The sequence below is a fragment of the Rutidosis leptorrhynchoides genome, chromosome 1, assembly GCF_046630445.1.
Source record: "Rutidosis leptorrhynchoides isolate AG116_Rl617_1_P2 chromosome 1, CSIRO_AGI_Rlap_v1, whole genome shotgun sequence".
NCBI lineage: Eukaryota > Viridiplantae > Streptophyta > Magnoliopsida > Asterales > Asteraceae > Rutidosis > Rutidosis leptorrhynchoides.
Window position 1 is genome coordinate 58,520,525 of NC_092333.1, and position 20,696 is coordinate 58,541,220.

A 20,696-nucleotide genomic window follows, 5' to 3' on the forward strand; every position below is an offset into this window, starting at 1 on the left:
ATGGGTGGGTGGTGATGGCCGTGAATTTGGAGGGGGGACAAGGGGGATAACTTTTTGTTTTTTGGTTAATGGTTGTCTAAAGTTGGTGCTTATGTTAGGATCTCATGCAATATTAAGGATAATACTTGACAAAAATGCTAGCATGTTCCCTCTAATAAATGGGTATTTGTCTTACTTATTAATGGGTCACTAGTTACTTATAATTGGGCTAATTAAATAGTCCACCAACTAATGTAGGGTGGGCTAAGGTCCAACAAGGTAGAAAGTCCAACAAGACTAACTAGTGTGCTCTAGTAAATTATTAAGTGTAATTAAGCATCCAAAAGCCCAAGTAATTGTTATTATAAAATAACAATTAGTATTTCATAGTCATAATATTCCGATTACGACAAAAGTTAAACGTGTACGCAGTACGTAGTTCGTTAAAAACGTCAAGTAACACTAACGGTCATAAAGGTTTCCGGGGGTTGAATTAAGTATCATACGTACTTAATGATATATTTTAACATATAAATGAAAGTAATCAACATGTAGAGACTCCTTAAAGTATAATATAGCTCAGTACTCATAAATACGCAGTTTCATGAAAACACAAAGCACAAAAGGAAGTCGAAAAAGTCAGGTCGTTACAAGAATTGAGTGATCCCTAAAAACTTTAGAAATTACATAACTTTTACGGAGTATTTCTTCAATGAAATTGAAATTATGAATCAATACTTCGTTATTTGTTGATGCATGATGTTGGTGTTCGTGGAATCTTGTGAACTTCGCAAGGTACGAATGATGTTATCTGAAAAGTTTCGAGTACATCGATGATGAAAGTGTAAAATCAAACATATATTTGAATAATACACTTGATTTATTATGAAATGAAATTCATTGAATTGAAACAGAGATTGTAGTTAATGATGATTAAGTCGCTGACGAAGGATGTACATCATAGCATATTAGTAATATGAATTAACCGAGTAGTTAAGATTCACACATAATAGCTTAGTACAGATAGATTTATCATGGTTTAAAAATTTATATATATAAGATATACATATAAATCCTTCAGTGGAAATGAGTTAATACTTCATAACTCGTTATTTTCGATATACCTATTGGTGAATGTGTTGTCGATATCGTTGGTGGTTATGTAATTGATGGAGCTTGTAGTGTTACAGGTGTTGCTGGTGTTGGTAATACTGACGGTGATGCTGGCGGTACTGTTGATACTGCTGGTAAACAAGTCTAGCTTGTAATTCGTGCACCGTCCTTGTCAGGGTTTCTATTCTTCCCTGTATCATTTCTATCCATCCATTCATCTTGGTTTACGGCTATGATTTGAATAAATAATCTCTAAAACTTTAGAGATTACATAATCACTGTAGAATATTTCTCCGATGAAGTTATGAATCAATACTTCATCGTTTGTTATTGTTGGTACTCCTTGGTATCTATGGTGTGTGTGACGTTGATGTTAAAGTGTGAGGTGCGGATATTGTAGTGACCCGAACTTTTCCATGTTTATATATATTAAATGAAATTGTTATCTACATGATTAAATATTTCCAACATGTTAAGCAATCAAACTTGTTAAGACTTGATTAATTGGAATAAGTTTCATATAGACAATTGATCACCCAAGTTGACCGGCGATTCACGAACGTTACAAAATTGTAAAAACTACATGTTGTGGTATATATATAGACATATATATATGGTTGAAATAAGATTATGATGAGTATGTATCTCACTAAGTATATTAACAATATGTGATATACATAAGAAATGAGATTACTAAGTTAAGAAACTCGAAATGATATATATAACGATTATCGTTATGATAACGTCTACTAAATACATATGTATCATATTAAGATATTGATATACTATATTTAACATGATAAAATGATATTTAAATATATCATTAAGTGTGTTAACAATGAACTATATATGTAAAAACAAGACTACTAACTCAAGAATTACGAAACGAGACTTATATGTAACGATTATCGTTGTAACGACATTTAAATGTATATATATCATATTAAGATATATTAATATATCATAATATCATTATAATATAATAATTTAACATCTCATTAGATATAATAAACATTGGGTTTACAACATTTAACAAGATCGTTAACTTAAAGGTTTCAAATCAACATTTACATGTAACGACTAACGATGACTTAACGACTCAGTTAAAATGTATATACATGTAGTGTTTTAATATGTATTCATACACTTTTGAAAGACTTCAAGACACTTATCAAAATACTTTTACTTAACAAAAATGCTTACAATTACATCCTCGTTCAGTTTCATCAACAATTCTACTCGTATGTACCCGTATTCGTACTCGTACAATACACAGCTTTTAGATGTATGTACTATTGGTATATACACTCCAATGATCATATATTAGCAGCCCTTGTGAGTCACCTAACATATGTGGGAACCATCATTTGGCAACTAGCATGAAATATCTCATAAAATTACAAAAATATGAGTAATCATTCATGACTTATTTACATGAAAACAAAATTACATATCCTTTATATCTAATCCATATACCAACGACCAAAAACACCTACAAACACTTTCATTCTTCAATTTTCTTCATCTAATTGATCTCTCTCAAGTTCTATCTTCAAGTTCTAAGTGTTCTTCATAAATTCCATAAGTATAGTTTCATAAAAATCAAGAATACTTCCAAGTTTGCAAGTCTACTTCTAAGCTTTCTAATCCATTTCAAGTAATCATCTAAGATCAAGGAACCTTTGTTATTTACAGTAGGTTATCTTTCTAATTCAAGGTAATATTCATATTCAAACTTTGATTCAATTTCTACAACTATAACAATCTTATTTCGAGTGAAAATCTTACTTGAACTGTTTTCGTGTCATGATTCTGCTTCAAGAACTTTCAAGCCATCCAAGGATCCTTTGAAGCTAGATCTATTTTTCTCATTTCCAGTAGCTTTATCCAGAAAACTTGAGGTAGTAATGATATTCATAACATCATTCGATTCATACATATAAAGCTATCTTATTCGAAGGTTTAAACTTGTAATCACTAGAACATAGTTTAGTTAATTCTAAACTTGTTCGCAAACAAAAGTTAATCCTTCTAACTTGACTTTTAAAATCAACTAAACACATTTTCTATATCTATATTATATGCTAACTTAATGATTTAAAACCTGGAAACACGATGAACACCATAAAATCGGATATACGCCGTCGTAGTGAAACCGGGGGCTGTTTTGGTTTGGATAATTAAAAACTATGATAAACTTTGATTTAAAAGTTGTTCTTCTGAGAAAATGATTTTTCATATGAACATGAAACTATATCCAAAAATCAAGGTTAAACTTAAAGTGGAAGTATGTTTTCTAAAATGGTCATCTAGACGTCGTTCTTTCGACTGAAATGACTACCTTTACAAAAACGACTTGTAACTTATATTTCTGACTATAAACCTATACTTTTTCTGTTTAAATTATAAAATAGAGTTCAATATGAAACCATAGCAATTTTATTCACTCAAAACGGATTTAAAATGAAGAAGTTATGGGTAAAACAAGATTGGATATTTTTGATCTTTTTAGCTACGGGAAATGTGTAACAAATCTATACAAATCATATCCTAGCTAACTTATATTGTATTATACATGTATTCTAATATATTATATAATCTTGGGATACCATAGACACGTATGTAAATATTTTGACATATCATATCGACCCATGTATATATATCATTTGGAACAACCATAGACACTCTATATGCAGTAATGTTGGAGTTAGCTATACAGGGTTGAGGTTGATTTCAAAAATATATATACTTTGAGTTGTGATCTAGCCTGAGACGTGTATACACTGGGTCGTGGATTGATTCAAGATAATATACATCGATTTATTTCTGTACATCTAACTGTGGACAACTAGTTGTTGGTTACTAACGAGGACAGCTGACTTAATACACTCAAATCTTTAAAACATAATAAAAATGGTTGTAATTATATTTTGATCATACTTTGATATATATTTACATATTTGTATAGGTTCGTGAATCGATTCGTGGCCAAGTCTTATTTCCTAGGAAGGAAATATCTGTGAAAGTGAGTTATAGTCCCACTTTTAAAATCTAATATTTTTGGGATGAGAATACATGCAGGTTTTATAAATGATTTACAAAATAGACACAAGTACGTGAAACTACATTCTATGGTTGAATTATCGAAATCGAATATGCCCCTTTTTATTAAGTCTGGTAATCTAAGAATTAGGGAATAGACACCCTAATTGAAGCGAATCCTAAAGATAGATCTATTGGGCCTAACAAACCCCATCCAAAGTACCGGATGCTTTAGTACTTCGAAATTTATATCATATCCGAAGGGTGTCCCGGAATGATGAGGATATTCTTATATATGCATCATGTTAATGTCGGTTACCAGGTGTTCACCATATGAATGATTTTTATCTCTATGTATGGGATGTGTATTGAAATATGAAATCTTGTGGTCTATTGTTACGATTTGATATATATAGGTTAAACCTATAACTCACCAACATTTTTGTTGACGTTTAAAGCATGTTTATTCTCAGGTGAATACTAAGAGCTTCCGCTGTTCCATACTAAAATAAGGACAAGAATTGGAGTCCATGTTTGTATGATATTGTTTAAAAACTGCATTCAAGAAACATATGTCGATGTAATATATTTCTATTGTAAACCATTATGTAATGGTCGTGTGTAAACAGTATATTTTAGATTATCATTATTTGATAATCTACGTAATGTTTTTTTTAAAACCTTTATTGATAAAATAAAGGTTATGGTTGTTTTAAAAATGAATGCAGTCTTTGAAAAACGTCTCATATAGAGGTCAAAACCTCGCAACGAAATCAATTAATATGGAACGTTTATAATTAATATGAACGGGACATTTCAGATATTGCTGTTGGTGGTGGTGATGGTACTGTTGCTGCCAGTGCTGCTGCTGGTGCTTGTAACCTTTGCGCTATATTCTCCAAAGCCACAACCCGATCGCGAAGCTCGTTGACTTCTTCTATTACACCGGGATGATTGTCGGTTCGGACGAGTGGATGAATAAGATCTAGAATTTGAGATAGTATATAGTCATGACGAGATACTCTGGAAATGAGAGAGAAAATGGTGTCTCGAACAGGTTCGCCGGTAAGTGCTTCAGGTTCTTCGCCAAGAGGGCAATGTGGTGGATGGAAGGGATCACCTTCTTCTTGTCTCCAATGATTAAGTAGAATACGAACCCACCCCCAATTCATCCAGAATAGATGATGGCTAATTGGTTGATCCATTCTGGTCACACTGCTTTAGGAGCTTGAGTGGAATTCCAAATCGGAATTCGAGGGACTTGAACTAGTGGAGAGTTCCATTTCGTACGACTGAATAAAGTATTTTTCAATATAAAATGAGTTCCGACTATCGGATGGTATTCTAATTATATAGAATATCTATATATATAGAACAAAAGATTTCGTAGATTACGGAGGAATTTACGGAATATGTCAGGTAAAGTTTAAAGTAACAGATACGCTAAGATATGAATTTTGTCTATACACTATTCATGCAATCAATGCAGTAAGATGTATCTAGGCTAAGAATGATAAGCATGTAATTTCCGACAGGATGAGATAAGCAAAACTTTTTGACATGCAGCTAAGGTCGAAGTCCAGACTCACTAATGCATCCTAACAACTATCAATTAGACACACTAATGCAAGACCTGGTTCGCTAAGACCACCGCTCTGATACCAACTTTAACGACCCGTTCATACCGATTATAAACGATTCATGATAGTTGATTACATTGCGAGGTACTGACCTCTATATTATACGTTTTACAAACATTGCATTCTTTTAAAAAGACTAGCTTTCATTTCAACGAAAGTTTACAAATATGCATACCAATGATATTATCATGTTCCTAAATATAATTGACTAATCTGACATTCATCTATTAACAATCTTTTTGAACTCAAATGATTTGAATGCAACGTCTTTTGAAATATGCCATGAATGACTCCCAGTAATATCTCTAAAATGAGTAAATGCACAGCGAAAGATTTCTTTCATACCTGAGAATAAACATGCTTAAAAGTGTCAACCAAAAGGTTGGTGAGTTCATTAGTTTATCATAATCAATCATTTCCATAATAGTAATAGACCACAAGATTTCAGTTTCCATAAATATCCGTACACTCGCAAGTGTATAAAAGTATTCTATAAGTTGTTGAGTGCTTCGGTAACCATACTTAACAATTAATGTAGCATATTCCCTTTATTATGAAATCTCCCTACACTGTACCAAGTGTAGTAAAAACGAAGTACTATGCAACCGTTTACGATACTAGAGCGATGATGTGTGTAGAGGTGTATACGAAATAGCTTATATTTTACTATTAAATACGATACAATTTTACACAAGTTATTTATTTATTTATAGAGTGGATATACCTAAACCTTGCTACAACACTTATAGGCAGTGTACCTAATCGTAGAGTAGTATAGTTTTTAGTAAGTCCGGTTCGTTCCACAGGTGGACGACTTATTTTACACTATATTTTTAAACAATTATATTTGTACAAAATATATTATATATAGTAATAATATATAAAAGGGGGTTTACCATTTAATGACCGGTTTGTCGATTTTAAAACTTAAGCGTAAATATAAATGACAATAATTAAAGTGCGTAAAATAAATAACAATATAATAATTATGCTTCATTAAACTTCCGTAACCATGATGTTTGACGTTTTGATTATTTATTACCCTGAGTTAATTGTCCTTTGTCCTGGATGTATTTGAAACCTATCTAGTTTTTGTCCATAATAGCTCATCGGTCATAATTATAAAATGCTCGGCAAATTTAACCTTATACCCGAAGTCAAATATTCCAACTAATTGGGGATTCGAACTGTAACAAGGTCTTAATACTTTGTTTAATGAATACACCAGGTTATCAACTGTGTGTAAACCAAGGTTTTAATACTTTGTTAACAATTACACCAATTACCCTTGAATGTAATCCACCCCTATTTTAATGAGTCCATTAACTATTAATCCAGTTCCGTGTCTGGTAAAATGAACAATGATTGGTATTTATAGATATCCCGCCCACCGTTTCCGATTAAGCGTATGTGGTTATTTATAGATACGTCAAATTATAACCTTTATATTAAATTAACGAGGTATCATTAATTTAATATAAAGCCCATTAATAGCCCATAGTCTAATTTCTACAAGTGTCGTTCTTTTGTCCAAACCTCAATTATGGTCCAAAGCCCAATTACCCCATCTTAATATTTAGCCCAACATCGCGATTACTTCGGCTCAAATAAGCATAATAATAACTTAAGTACGAGATATTAATTTAAAAAGGAGAACATAGCTTATATTGATTATTTATCGCGTAATGTTACATGGACAGAGCTTCGACTTCAAAACCCGTAAAATAACCTTTACATAACCCAAACTAACTAATATAAAACTACCCTATACTATATTATATATATATATATATATATATATATATATATATATATATATATATATATATATATATATATATATATGTATATATATATATTATAGACAGAGAGATTGAAAAAAGTATATATTTCGTTCTACAAAACTGCCTTTTTATAGCAATGTGGCCAGCTACAGGCCTCCATGCGATCGCATGGAAATTGGTCATGCTGGCCATGCGATCGCATGGCCCAGGAATCCAGCTCATATCATTTTGTTTTCTAGCTTGTCGACGTTATTTTTAAATATATATAATATATAAATAATTTATATAATTATTTAAATATTATATTATATTCTTGTGCATAGTTGACTCATAATTTTCGCTCCGTTGCGTCGCGCGTTGATAGTTGGCTCAGGCCCCAGTTCCGGATTTTCGAACGTCCTTTCGTACTATTTAATATCTTGTACTTTGCATTTCGCAATTTGTAATTTGCACAAAAAATTATTTTCCTTAACTACCAAAATCCGCGCAAGTCTTTAACTCACTTTTAGTGGCACTTTTGAGTGCACTATGGCTTTAGTGGCACTTTTCAGGCTTTAGTGGCACTTTTTCTTCAATTCTTTAATCTTCGGGCTCTGTCTTCACATTTATTTATTTAAACGATTACAACTTAAAAATAGAATAATTACAACTAAAAACTTTACATATTGGGATGATATTGCGACTAAATATATGTTCGTTTGGAGCACTATCAAGCGACTAGCCCGGTTGGGGTTGTCAAACCCGATAGATCTATCAATAGGATTCACGCTTACATGCTCTTACAACATGTAAATATTAGTTACCAAGCTATTAGGGAAAAATATGCAAAGTGGTACAACTCAACGTAGAATATGTTTTTAGTACTTGTGTCCATTTCGTAAAACAGTTATAAAAATAACGCATGTATTCTCAGCCCAAAAATATATAATGCAACAGCATTTAAAAAGGGAACAAATGAAACTCACGTATCAATATTGTGGTTCAATATTGTAGGAAAAGTGTGCAGACGCAACAGAAATGATAAATGCAAGGTTGACCTTTGATTCACGAACAAAACCCCCGAACAATACCCATAACCTCCTTAGATATAACTCATAAATTCCTTAGCTTTAACCCATTTGAAAACTCGTTTTGAAATCACCCGAACATAACCCCGTCGTAGTATTTTATGTATACATAACTAATATAAATAATTATATACGATTAATAATACTAATAATCTTAATAATAATAATAGTAATAATAATAATAATAATAATAATAATAATAATAATAATAATAATAATAATAATAATAATAATAATAATAATAATAATAATAATAATAATAATAATAATAATAATAATAATAATAATAATAATAATAATAATAATAATGAATATGATACGGAGTAATATGTGAAGTTTTTTTTATGAATGTCTTCACAGATGATCGAACATATATATAGATAATAAATATAATAATATAATAATATAATAATAGAATAAAGTAATAATATACTAATAATATAATAATATAATAATAAAAGGAATCAAACGTGTGTAATCTTAGCCGTCCCATTTTTGTTATTTTATGCTGACAGTTTTCACGGACCGGTATTTCGTACTCTGTTGTTAATAATTGACGGGTAAAAATATGGATAAAAATTCCACTTTTTATATTTGAATATACATATATATCTGTTTTGGTCTTAAGCTTTATAAAATTAGTTGTAAAAAGGTTTGTTTATAAAGTTTGTACGCGTAATATGTGTTTTCCTAGTTTTTGACTGAACAAAGATATAATATATAATATTAATTTAAATACAATAATGTAATAAATATAATAATATAATAATATTGAAATAAAATATAATAATATAATAATAAATTTAGAATTAAATTGAATCGTATTAAAAAAAGTCGTATTTATTAAATACTTCAGGGGTATTTTATGTTACTTATAATTAATAATTTCTATCATATCGCTTTCATGTGAATAGTAAATTAATTAATTTCGTTTCATTTACTATTCAATGAATGTTAAATAAATTAATTTAAAATCAACTATTTAAGCTACACGTTGTTGTACGTTGTGCTTTACAAATTGTACATTTTTAATTTAACTTCGTTTCTTAAAAAAATTATATCATACAAATAAAACGACTTAATATGTAAAATTTTTAATTTGAAATAGCATCGTTTAATAGTAATTTTTTTTATCATTTCATATATAAATATTATAAAATTTAGTTTTCTAGAACTAATTATATTCAAAATCATTTTATTAAGAGGTTATAATAATAGAAATTATTATATCACAAAACGTCTTCATTTAAGAAAGTAAAATCATATATAAATCATGACGGGTTCGAGTTTTAAATTATAGGTTGTTCGTGAATCGTAGGGTAAAGTCCAATGGTTAATTAAATGTATTGAAAAAAATATTTTAATGCAACACATCAATTTGCTTATCTTGTCGGAGTTATCAGAGTTTAAATTTGGTCAAAAATTTTCGGGTTGTCACAATATATATATATATATATATATATATATATATATATATATATATATATATATATATATATATATATATATATATATATATAAGAGTTTTAAATAGTTGAGATGTCATTAGCTGCTTAATTATAGCAAATTTTGACATGTGTAAAATCCAAGTGTCCCTCCAACAGTATATTTCATTCATTTTAATTAGACAAAATTTCATTCCTCGTCCCTGAACTTTACATCAAATTTAACTCCTCGTCCTTTTTCTTTTTTTTTGTGCATCCCTCGTCCCTAATGTATCACAATTCTACATCCCTCGTCTTTTTTCTTGACTCCTCGTCCTTTTTATTTCTATCAATTCTACATTCTTCGTCCCTAAAAAGGACGGGGGATGTAGAATTGTGATACATTAGGGACGAGGGATGCACAAAAAAAAGAAAAATGACGATGAGTCAAATTTGATGTAAAGTTCAGGGACGAGGAATGAAATTTTGTCTTTTAATTACATTAATCTAAATTAAGTGCATTAAAATTCACAAACCGTTATTTATTCCATTTGCATTCAAACCGTTATTTATTTCGTTATTTATTCCGTTAATTACATTTCATGATAACGCAAAACTCCCAAGTGGGTTTAACTCTTCGTTTGTTGTTCTTATTCCGAAGTCGAATTGTCCCAAGATGATTGAACACATGAGGCCTATTAGTCTCATTAACGCTCCGTATAAAATGATTTCAAAATCTATTGCAAATAGATTACGCTTGGTAGTTTCGGATGTGGTAAGTATTAATCAAAATGGGTTTGTCCCAAACCGTTTATTGATTGATGGAGTAATGTTAGTAAACGAAATATGGCACTTAGCGAAAAAAGGGGAAAAAGGTGTTGTCTTCTTGAAGATCGATTTTTCTAAAGCATATGATTGTGTCTCGCATTCTTTTTTGTTGGAGGTTATGTTTCATATGGGGTTTGGGCCGAGGTTCTTAAAATGGATAAAAGCTTGTATTTCTAAAGTAAAATTCTCGGTTTTAATCAATGGTTCGCCGTCAAAGGAAGGTGTCATGAAGAGAGGGCTAAGGCAAGGCGATCCGCTATCGCCTTTCCTTTTTATCTTGGTTACCGAGGTCTTAAGTAAATTGTTGTCAAATGCAATGCAATGTGGAAGGTTAAAAGGAGTTTCCATTGATAGAGATATTAGAGTTAACCATTCTCAATATGCGGATGACACTATTATTTTTGCTCACTCGTCGTTATAAGAAATGGTTTGTATTCGCCAAATTCTTGATTGGTTTTTTGATCTCTCCGGTTTGAAGATGAACCCTGCAAAAACAGTCGTATGTGGGGTAAATGTGAACAATCAAGAATTAGAGAGTTTTGCGGGTGTGTTTGAATGTAATGTTGGTTCGTTTCCTTTTGAGTACCTCGGGGTCCCAATTGGGGCATACTATAGGAGAGAAGTTACATGGAGCCCGATTATCAAAAAATTTAGGAAGAAACTATCGGGTTGGAAAGGTAGATGTCTCTCAATGGGTGGTAGACTAATAATGCGGTTCTCTCAAGTCTTCCTATACATTACATGTCCTTATTCAAAGCTCCTAAAGGTGTTATTAAAAAGTTGGAGAGACTTCGGCGAAACTTCGTTTGGAATGGTGAGGTAGATGCAAAAAAAATGGCGATGGTTAGATGGGATAAAGTGTGTCTTCCGAAAGAGTGTGGAGGTCTTGGAGTTGTACCGTTACGGATAAAAAATCTTACTCTTTTGGCTAAATGGTGGATCAAAATTAACTCCAACCAAGAAGCTTTATGGAAAAATTGTATCATAGAGCATTTTGGTCCTAACCCCCCTGGTAACTTACTGTTGAATATCTCCAATGTCAAGAGAGGGAAACTTTCATGTGTTTGGAGAGATATTCTAAAGCTTCAAAATATTGATGAATTATATGATATTCTTTGTCCGCAAAGTTGGAAATGGAAGATTGGCAAAGGTACGCGCATTTCTTTTTGGGACGATATTTGGGTGGGTGAGTCGAATTTGAGGGATCAATTCCCGGGCTTATATCTCAAATCCTCTAAAAAAATTCGGGCGTTTAGCGGAGATGTGCCAAGTCAGTGACATAGGGGTGGTTGAATGGGACTTTGGTTTTTCGACTAGCCTAAATGTATATGATGAAATTCAAGTCCAAACTCTAAAGGTCTTGTTAAGAGATACGGTTTTTGACCTCAATAAAGAAGATTCTATCTTGTGGATCCACTCGGTTGATAAATTGTATTCGGTAGCGGAAGGTATTCGAGTGATGGTGGCTTCTAATTTAGACGTTGAGTTTGATTGGGTAAAAGTCGTGTGGAATAAGTTCGTCCCTTCAAAAATCGCTATTTTTCATTGGTTAGCAATCCAAGGTGGGATCCTACTTAAGGAAGTGTTGAGCTATAGGCGATGTCTTCGTAATGGGGTGGATGACAAGTGTGTTTGGTGTGGTGTTCATGTTGAGTCGATCGACCATCTTTTGCTTCATTGTTCATGGTCTCGAAACATTTGGTCGGCTTTGTTCAATTGGTGGAATGTTTCATGGGTGATGCCGTCTTCCATCATTAATTTTTCGATAGATTGTTTTCCTGGTTTTGGTCGTAAAGCTAAAAAAGCATGGAGATTGATCGGCCCGGCTACGTATTGGTTCATTTGGCTAGCGGGAAATGATTTGGTTTTCAATGATGTTCGTAAAGCGTGGCCCATAATAGTTGATCAAGTGAAGTTGAAGGTCTTTCAATGGTTGGCTAATGCAAATATTGTGAAGGGATTTCAATTTTATATTTGGAAGGAACAACCATGGATTCTAGTTTGAGTAATGGCTTCTAGTGTAATCTGTGTGTTCTTGTTTTTGTTTAGAGGATAGATGGTTTTTGTAAAGGGTTTCATGGGCCTGTCCATAAACCATTTTAGAGTATTTAGTGTTGCTTGGAATTTATTTCAAGTATTGATGTACTGTAAGCTTTCACTCTTTGTGAAATGCTTTTCAATAGAAGCTCTTTTTTGCTAAAAAAATAAATATATTATACGGAGTATTAAATTGAAAACAAAATGCACTTTTCATTATTTTTGGTACTCTGTCATCGGCAATTATGAACATCCGATCATGAAATCGAAACAAAACGGAACGGCTGCAGAAATTAATCCAACGTCCATCGATGAATCTAGTTGTTTCTCTTCAATCAAGATATGCAATAAGGTACCAAAATTCTGTTTTTAGGTTAAATTCAATTGATAAAGTTGTGGTTATGTGACTAAAGGAATTGTCAGTTAGTAATTTTACATTGATTTTATTTCTAATCTTTTCAGCATTTCTAAAGATTTTTATCATTTAGATTTGAATCAAGTTTCGTGGTATATTAAATATGATATAAGATGATGACGAAGATGATCCTGCTTTTCAATAATATCTTTAAATTAGCCATCAATTTTTAATACATATTGTGTTTTAAGTTTAACAAATTCTGGTAATTTTGTTTCTACGGAGTAATCTGTAAACCATTTGTAATGATGTACTAATCTTTTCATTCCTTTTATTATTGTAGCCTACTGCTTGCTTCAAGTAACAAAATGCATATGTACATAGTTTCTTTGTTTATATGTGAAAATAGAGGTTAGGTGTTTTATAACTCATATTGCGTTCTAATCTGTTACAATTTTTCTCGATTTTTGGACAAGATTTTTAGTTAATTAAGAAGGATTTAGACAACTTTGATCCCTCTCAAATTACTGTATTTAAGTTAATGATTTAAAATTTATTAGTAATTAATATTTGTAACCGTAATTTATGGGATTATTAAAAGAATAATTTGAAAATTTGCTTAATTATAGTAATTCATAGTGATCCTTTTTAACTAGAACAAGATTTATGCATTTTAAGCGAATTATATTACAAAATCCATCCATGTTAACTGTTATTCAGTATCGAAATAAACAACCTGGATTCAATTTCTCTCATGTGATTATTGAAGAATGTAAGTACGACATATTTGTCCAACTCCGTTTTAATACATCATTGCTATTGCTATTAACTTCTTTTTAAACTTATATATTCAGATAATATATTGTTCTACTAACATGTTTACATTTATTCTCAGCAAAATGGATCCTAAGGTAATACAAAATCGAGAAATTAATCTTGAGATAGTCAATTTCGCCATCTGAATCAAGGTTGTAAGGATCCTGTGTCCAAAAGGATCAAGTATTCGACAAAGACAAATTGATAAACAATTTGTATGCGTGCGTGCAATTGAATTTCTTTTATATGAATTGACTTTCATATTAACTTAGATGTAATGTAATGCAGAGGAAGGTAGAAAGAGATCACAAACGAGTGTTTTCGGGATGATATGCGGTGGCACATGTCCCCCTTATGTATTTACCTGTGAAAGACTTGATATTGAATATGTTTTAGTTCTGTTGGTCACAATCTTCTTTTAAGGGCATATATTAGCTAACCATTAACATGATAAACGACTACAAGGTAGATTATTTGATCGTATGTTCTCCTTAATTAGTATCATGCTCTGAGATTTATTTGATTTTTTTTTTATGAAAAGCAAGAATTTTTAAGACTATCTGCAGTCTGTCTTGAGTTAATTTTTCCCTTAATTTCTATTTTGCGTGTTAAAATGATTATCTTGTATTTATCATGTTTACACGAGATAAATATTGATTGCTCATAAGCTTAACTATTCTAAAAATTTACGCTTTTAATGATTTTTTTTTTACACAGCCGTGCAATGCACGGGCTCAAACCTAGTTATTTATAAATGTTTCCCGTTAAAATAACGTGAAGACCAACTAACCTTATAAATCATATATTATTTTTTATAAATCATATATGTACCTCATGGCTCATTTCCAAAAATGAATTGACAGTTTTAGAATCTAGTTTATTTTCAAAAAATAAATAATAATTTTTCTTTAGATAAGTCGGTGATAATTTCATATGTAAAAATAGACCTTAAATGAGTCTGTTATGAAGTTGAAAATTACAGTTCTTAAAAAATATCCAATCATCGATTTACCTTTCGATTTACCTTTAGATCTTCTAATTTTTAACTTATTCTTTTTAAGTCATGAAAAGCTGAAGCTGAACTGAACTAAAACCAACTAGAACTAAAATAATCTCAACCAGTTGATTACATTGTTTGGTGTCATTGCAGATTTTGCCATATACCTATAATATAGCAAGTATTTTATGCACCAAAAACTAAAATATTGTGTAATTTTTACAAAATCAAAGTTGTGTATTCTAACAAACTTGGTGGGGAAAATTAGCAATGATATTTAAAGCGAGTGAAGTGGCACTTTCGAACCGTGTACTTTTATTACGTTACTGATTCTTGTCAACAAGTCTAATGGGACGAAGAGACCCACAACGCAATTTTCACGTTTTCGATGCGATCCAACAATTTTAGACCAATAACAAAGCATTACCTGTGTTGACCCAAACTCATCCCAACCCATTAGCGCCCCAACTCCACCTATATATAAATATATCACAGATTACATGGAAATGCAAAAAAAAAAAATCACTGCTTGCAATCTTTTGAGGAGGAAGCTGCTACTTACTGGGCAGACTATTGTATTACTATGGTAATACGTTGGCACATAGCTAACCTTAATCGCAGATTAAACATAGTAACCGCTAATAGTAATTACACGTCCTATAACTTAACCCACACAATACCAAGCAAAACACTCGAGCCCAAAAAGGGCAGCGATGCCCAGATCTTCAAATTTTAAGCTCCTTCCTCTGTCTTTACTAATTGCTGTTTTTCAATCAATTATGTTTGAAAACGAGTAGCCAGACTTCATCACCATAGATCAATGTTACTAATGAAACAAACAAATGATAGCAACAAGCCAACAAGTAATCTACCAACAACTTGCAATATTGAACATCTCTAAAATAGTTCCGATCACAAACACTTAAATAAAACACGCAAAAACATTTAATTGACAAGAAAAAAAAAAAGATCACAAATAGAACCAACATCTAAAGACACTACTATAATATCCTCCTCCAAAATGATCAACTCTGCTTAGGTGAAGCTTTGGTAGCCGCACCATCACTAGGCTGAGTAGCTTGAGGTGCAGGACCAGTGGTATCACCAGAATATGCAGGAGGTTGCTGAGCATAACCACTGCCATACGAGCCGCCATATGCCTGTGGCTGCTGGCCATACGGTGCGTGAGGATACCCACCGCTACCATAAGTACCAGCATAAGAAGCTGGTGGGGCATAGGCACCTTGTTGCGACTGTTGTGGCTGTTGACTGTAGGTCGGTGTTACAGGAGGTTTCTGTGTTGGAGGAGGTCCATAACTACCATATCCAGAAGGTGGTTGAGCTCCATAAACTGGCTGAGATGTTGGTGGGGCCGCCCCGTAGCCTGGCTGACCAGGCTGAGGATAACCAGATTGAGGTGTGGATGCTGGTGGAGGACCTTGATTAGTGTTTTCACCCTTAGCCGCATACGAAGCAGTTTGCCCTTCAGCCGATTCACTAGCGGCATTGTATCCAGATGTTGGATTACCGTAACCATGTTGATCATAGCCCCCATAACCAGATTGAGGAGCTCCATATCCTCCATAGCCATCTTGACCATACGTTTGACCTTGCTGACCATAACCATAGGCCAATGTATCTGTAGGTCCAGATTGACCACCAGGTGGTTGGGTTTGTGGAGGTTGTTGCTGGTTGTAGTATTCATAACCACCGCCTGCCTGGGTGGCATGCTGAGCTGATGTAGCTCCAGGTGCTGACTGGTCCCAGCCAGTGGCATATCCACCTGAAGTTGGCTGATGAGGATAACCGCCATACGATGGTTGTGAATACTGAGTGGGTTGACTTTGGTATGCTCCAGGTTGCATATAACCATAACCCTGTTGCTGCGTTTGTTGACCAGATGGTGCCCAATTTGTCTGGGGTCGAGTTTGGTAACCTTGCTGTGAATATCCACCACCGGCCGTTGGGTTTCTCATACGATTCTGCAAAATTATATATATCTCACATGAACCAAGAAAATACACTTGCATTGTAAATTATAAGATAAAGCTTTCATAAATGACACCGATTTAATTAGCATACTAGCATATAGACAAGATTAATGCCAAAACAGAATACAACAAGCACAAATATCTCAATATATCAAGAGAAAAACACAGAGACAATGAATACATGTTCATTATATCAAGACAGGTTAAGGTACCTACATACCGTATGGGTCGAGTGGTTTTACCGAGGAAGATACTCCAGCAGAAGCCCGTGCTCACCCTATTCGAAATAATTGGGTACAAAACAGAACACAATACTATACAATCTTTTCAAAGAGCAAATATCATATCGCAAACCTTACTCCTTAGACAGACGACAGTTGCTAAAATGACCGCAAAGTGTAAACATAAATACATAATATCATAAATCTACTTAAACTCAGGAAGAGTGCATTCAGTAACATTATCAACATAAGATGACCTACAAGCAATCTGTTAGACAGTTTAATATCTTTGAACCTTATATGGATAGCAAACTCAAATCTTCATAATAATAATAATATGTTTGCAATTATAGAAAATGGTTTAGAACCAAACCAGGTTCTTGTTGGCGTCACCAAAACTCCAACTATCCACCACCCATAGGAAAGCCCTAACAACAATATTAGTAGCAAGACATACGTATAAATATCACATTTCAATAACATTATATTTCTTTTTTGACGCAATATCTTTAGAACAAAATTCTATGCTTCTCAAATTCCTAAATTACCAAGCTCACTACGTATATCCATATACCAGAAGTATATAAATTTCAGTTTTTTTTTTTTTTTTTTTTTGGAGTATATAAATTTCAGTGTTAAACCCTAATACAACAGAGTAAGTGGTATTCAATCTAATTAATAACTGTGAGTGCCCTTGATAACATTCCAATAACCCTGCAGACAATCCAATATATAAAGAGGCTCTTTCTATTTGATATGGATACAAGAAGATATGTGTATCTACACACATTAACCATTACCGACACTAAAATTATTTCAGGTTCTGTCAGAAAGAAAAGCCAACCAAGCTGTTCATTGCAAAGAGCATCAACGCCAGAATCTGCAACCTCAAATTTTACAGGTGGAATATAGGAAGAGAAGCAGGTTGTGGCAACATTGTGGATAATGTACTATGATGATCAATAAAATAAAAATCTAAAATACATCTATTTTCGGTCATACTTTGAATTATAAAAGTCTACTTATTTCCTTGCAATTAAATATAGTCATAGACCTAAATTGAATGAGGAAGAATAAAATACAAGACAGGAATAAGACCCCTGCTTTCTTAAGGTTGCACCTTTCCATACATTCGATAATAAAATATATAAAAAGTTAAGTTAGTATACAACAATCAGATTCACGTATATATCACACCAGAGCAATCAAAGTAGAATATCATATCCAAGTAAGATTATAGATGCTGCTATATTAAAAAAAGAATGAACTCTACTAAAATTAAGAGAATAAAAGCATGCAGTTTCTATAACCAAGCATACACTTGGGCCCTTGGCCTTGCATACATATATACATACCTCACTGATCACTTCATTAACCAACTGTTTTGCAGCCTCAATCTGATCAATAGATCCATCTATCTTTACAGTCCTTTCAGTTGAGGTATCACCAGGGGGCAGATGTAGAGGTATCACCTGATAATTGATACAATGTTTTAAGCAACCAGATAATCAATCAAAATACATTTTGAAACATGATTTATAAGATTCATGATACTTTCTATTCAGAAGTGTGATCCTTTGTTCGATACTTTCTATGTTTAAATTAAAAAATTCATGAAATCAACATATATTTATCAGAGTTTATGCAACACCTGAATCCGAGCACCGGTACTGGCTTGCATACTTTTTATGGTTTCACCGCCTTTACCAATAATAAGACCAACCTACAAACAATAAAGATAACCAATACGATTATAACCCAATTGTAACACATGTCCAGCAAACTTCTAAGCACCTCCAAGCACAAATTACCTTATCATTCGGCACTTGCATCACAAACGGTTCAGCACCACCTTGCTGACCAGGTAACCTTCTGGAAACTAAACCTCCAGACTCCGCCTAAATCACAAATCCAATTAACCATCTACCTTTACAAACGGCAGTTAAAACATACAACAAAAATTACAAACATACCTCATCTAGCACATCCTTTATCAGCTGCTCAGCCTTAGCTATAGATTCTGAAGAACCAGTTATCTCTACAGCTCTCGTTTGCGAATGTGGATCGGCATCCATATCCCTAGTAATCTGAATCTTAGCTCCAGATTGCAACTGAAGATACTTAATAGTTTCTCCACCTTTACCAATAATCACTCCTACTCTCCCATTTGGTATATCAATCTTTTTACTTGGACTTCCATATCCATAACCATAACCAGATGAGACAGGATTCGATAAATACGGCTTCTGTCCATAATCTACATTGACTAAACACATTAACATCACAATATAATCTAATTTCTAATTTCTAATATAAATATGTCACAGTCGCAAACCCTAGGTCATAAATATAAATGTTAAATATGAATATTAATAATAAACACGCATAAATGTGCTAGGTTAAAGTGAGAAATCAAACCAGTAGGGCCAGAACTGAAACCCTTGTTATCATTATAATCATAACCACCACTGCCGTTTTCGAATTTAGGTCGTTTAGCTTCGGCGGAGTTGAATAAACGCGCGGCGATCTCTTGAGCTTTTTTTTTAGCAAGTTCGATCTCATCAACAGGTGGAGGTACACGACCGTACGCCGCAGCGGAATCGGGAGATTGTGAAGAGAGGATTGGAGCGGAGAATCCGGTAGGGCGACGGGACGGCGGAGGAGTGGTGGTTGAGCCGTCGTACTTGCGTTTGGCGGAGGAGAAGTCTCCGCCGGACGAATATTGTGGTTCCTCGGCCATTGATTGAATCGGAAACGTACAGCTACGAAAATTCGGTTGTGATAACCCTAGTAGACATACACAAAATAAATAAAATTCAAGTTAATATTCACGGATTATATTTCATCTTGGTCTTTTTAGAAAGAAAGAGAGGGAAAGTAATTTTTTTTTCTTAATTTTTCTAATAATTCGCAAACATTAAAATCAAGTGAAAATATGAACAATTAAAAAGATACATTGTAGTAAATATTATTATTTTGATCACAAAATGCTCGAAAAAAACAGCATTCATCAATATGTTATTCCTTATAACATTCATCTTGATGAATGTTATTATTCGAGCTTTTTTTTCAATTTTCTGTGAAGTTTATTTCAAAATTTATCCCGATTTATAGTTTAGGGTTTAGTGTTTTGAGTTTAGTCCCTAAACTCAAAATCCTAAATTCTAAATCGTTTATGTTAAAAACTCACTATAAAGTATAAACCATAAATCTAAACCCTAAACACTAATTTCTAAACCCTAAATTCTAAACCCTAATTTCTAAACTCTAAGAAAACGATCGAAGAATAACATGTATCACGATGAATGTTATCTGTAACACCCTCAGACCGGGCGTAGCTGTAAGATTACTGTTTTACCCTTAGTTTGTATACATGGCTTTATATGTGCTTTTATTTTAATT

General features: G+C 32.7%; 2 protein-coding genes across 3 annotated transcripts; one reads left to right on the forward strand and one right to left on the reverse strand.

Annotated features, from left to right (window-relative positions):
• The first annotated feature begins 11,301 nt into the window (after positions 1-11,301).
• On the forward strand, positions 11,302-11,700 carry LOC139872519 (uncharacterized). The gene has a single exon (XM_071860443.1). The coding sequence runs from the start codon at positions 11,302-11,304 to the stop codon at positions 11,698-11,700; it is 399 nt and encodes a 132-aa protein (XP_071716544.1).
• A 4,105-nt stretch (positions 11,701-15,805) lies between these two features.
• LOC139860229 (uncharacterized) lies at positions 15,806-20,082 on the reverse strand. Of its 2 annotated transcripts, none has more exons than XM_071849001.1 (6): positions 19,713-20,082; positions 19,268-19,560; positions 19,106-19,192; positions 18,946-19,017; positions 18,650-18,766; positions 15,806-17,064 (listed from the first exon to the last, which is right to left on the reverse strand). In XM_071849001.1, exons 1-6 carry the CDS (start codon positions 20,032-20,034, stop codon positions 16,108-16,110), a joined length of 1,848 nt encoding a protein of 615 aa, XP_071705102.1. In that variant the 5' UTR covers positions 20,035-20,082; the 3' UTR covers positions 15,806-16,107. The 2 variants fall into 2 exon arrangements, with proteins under 2 accessions (XP_071705102.1, XP_071705108.1); XM_071849007.1 differs by having other exon boundaries at positions 15,807-17,064; positions 19,268-19,551.
• Between the last annotated feature and the right edge of the window lie 614 nt (positions 20,083-20,696).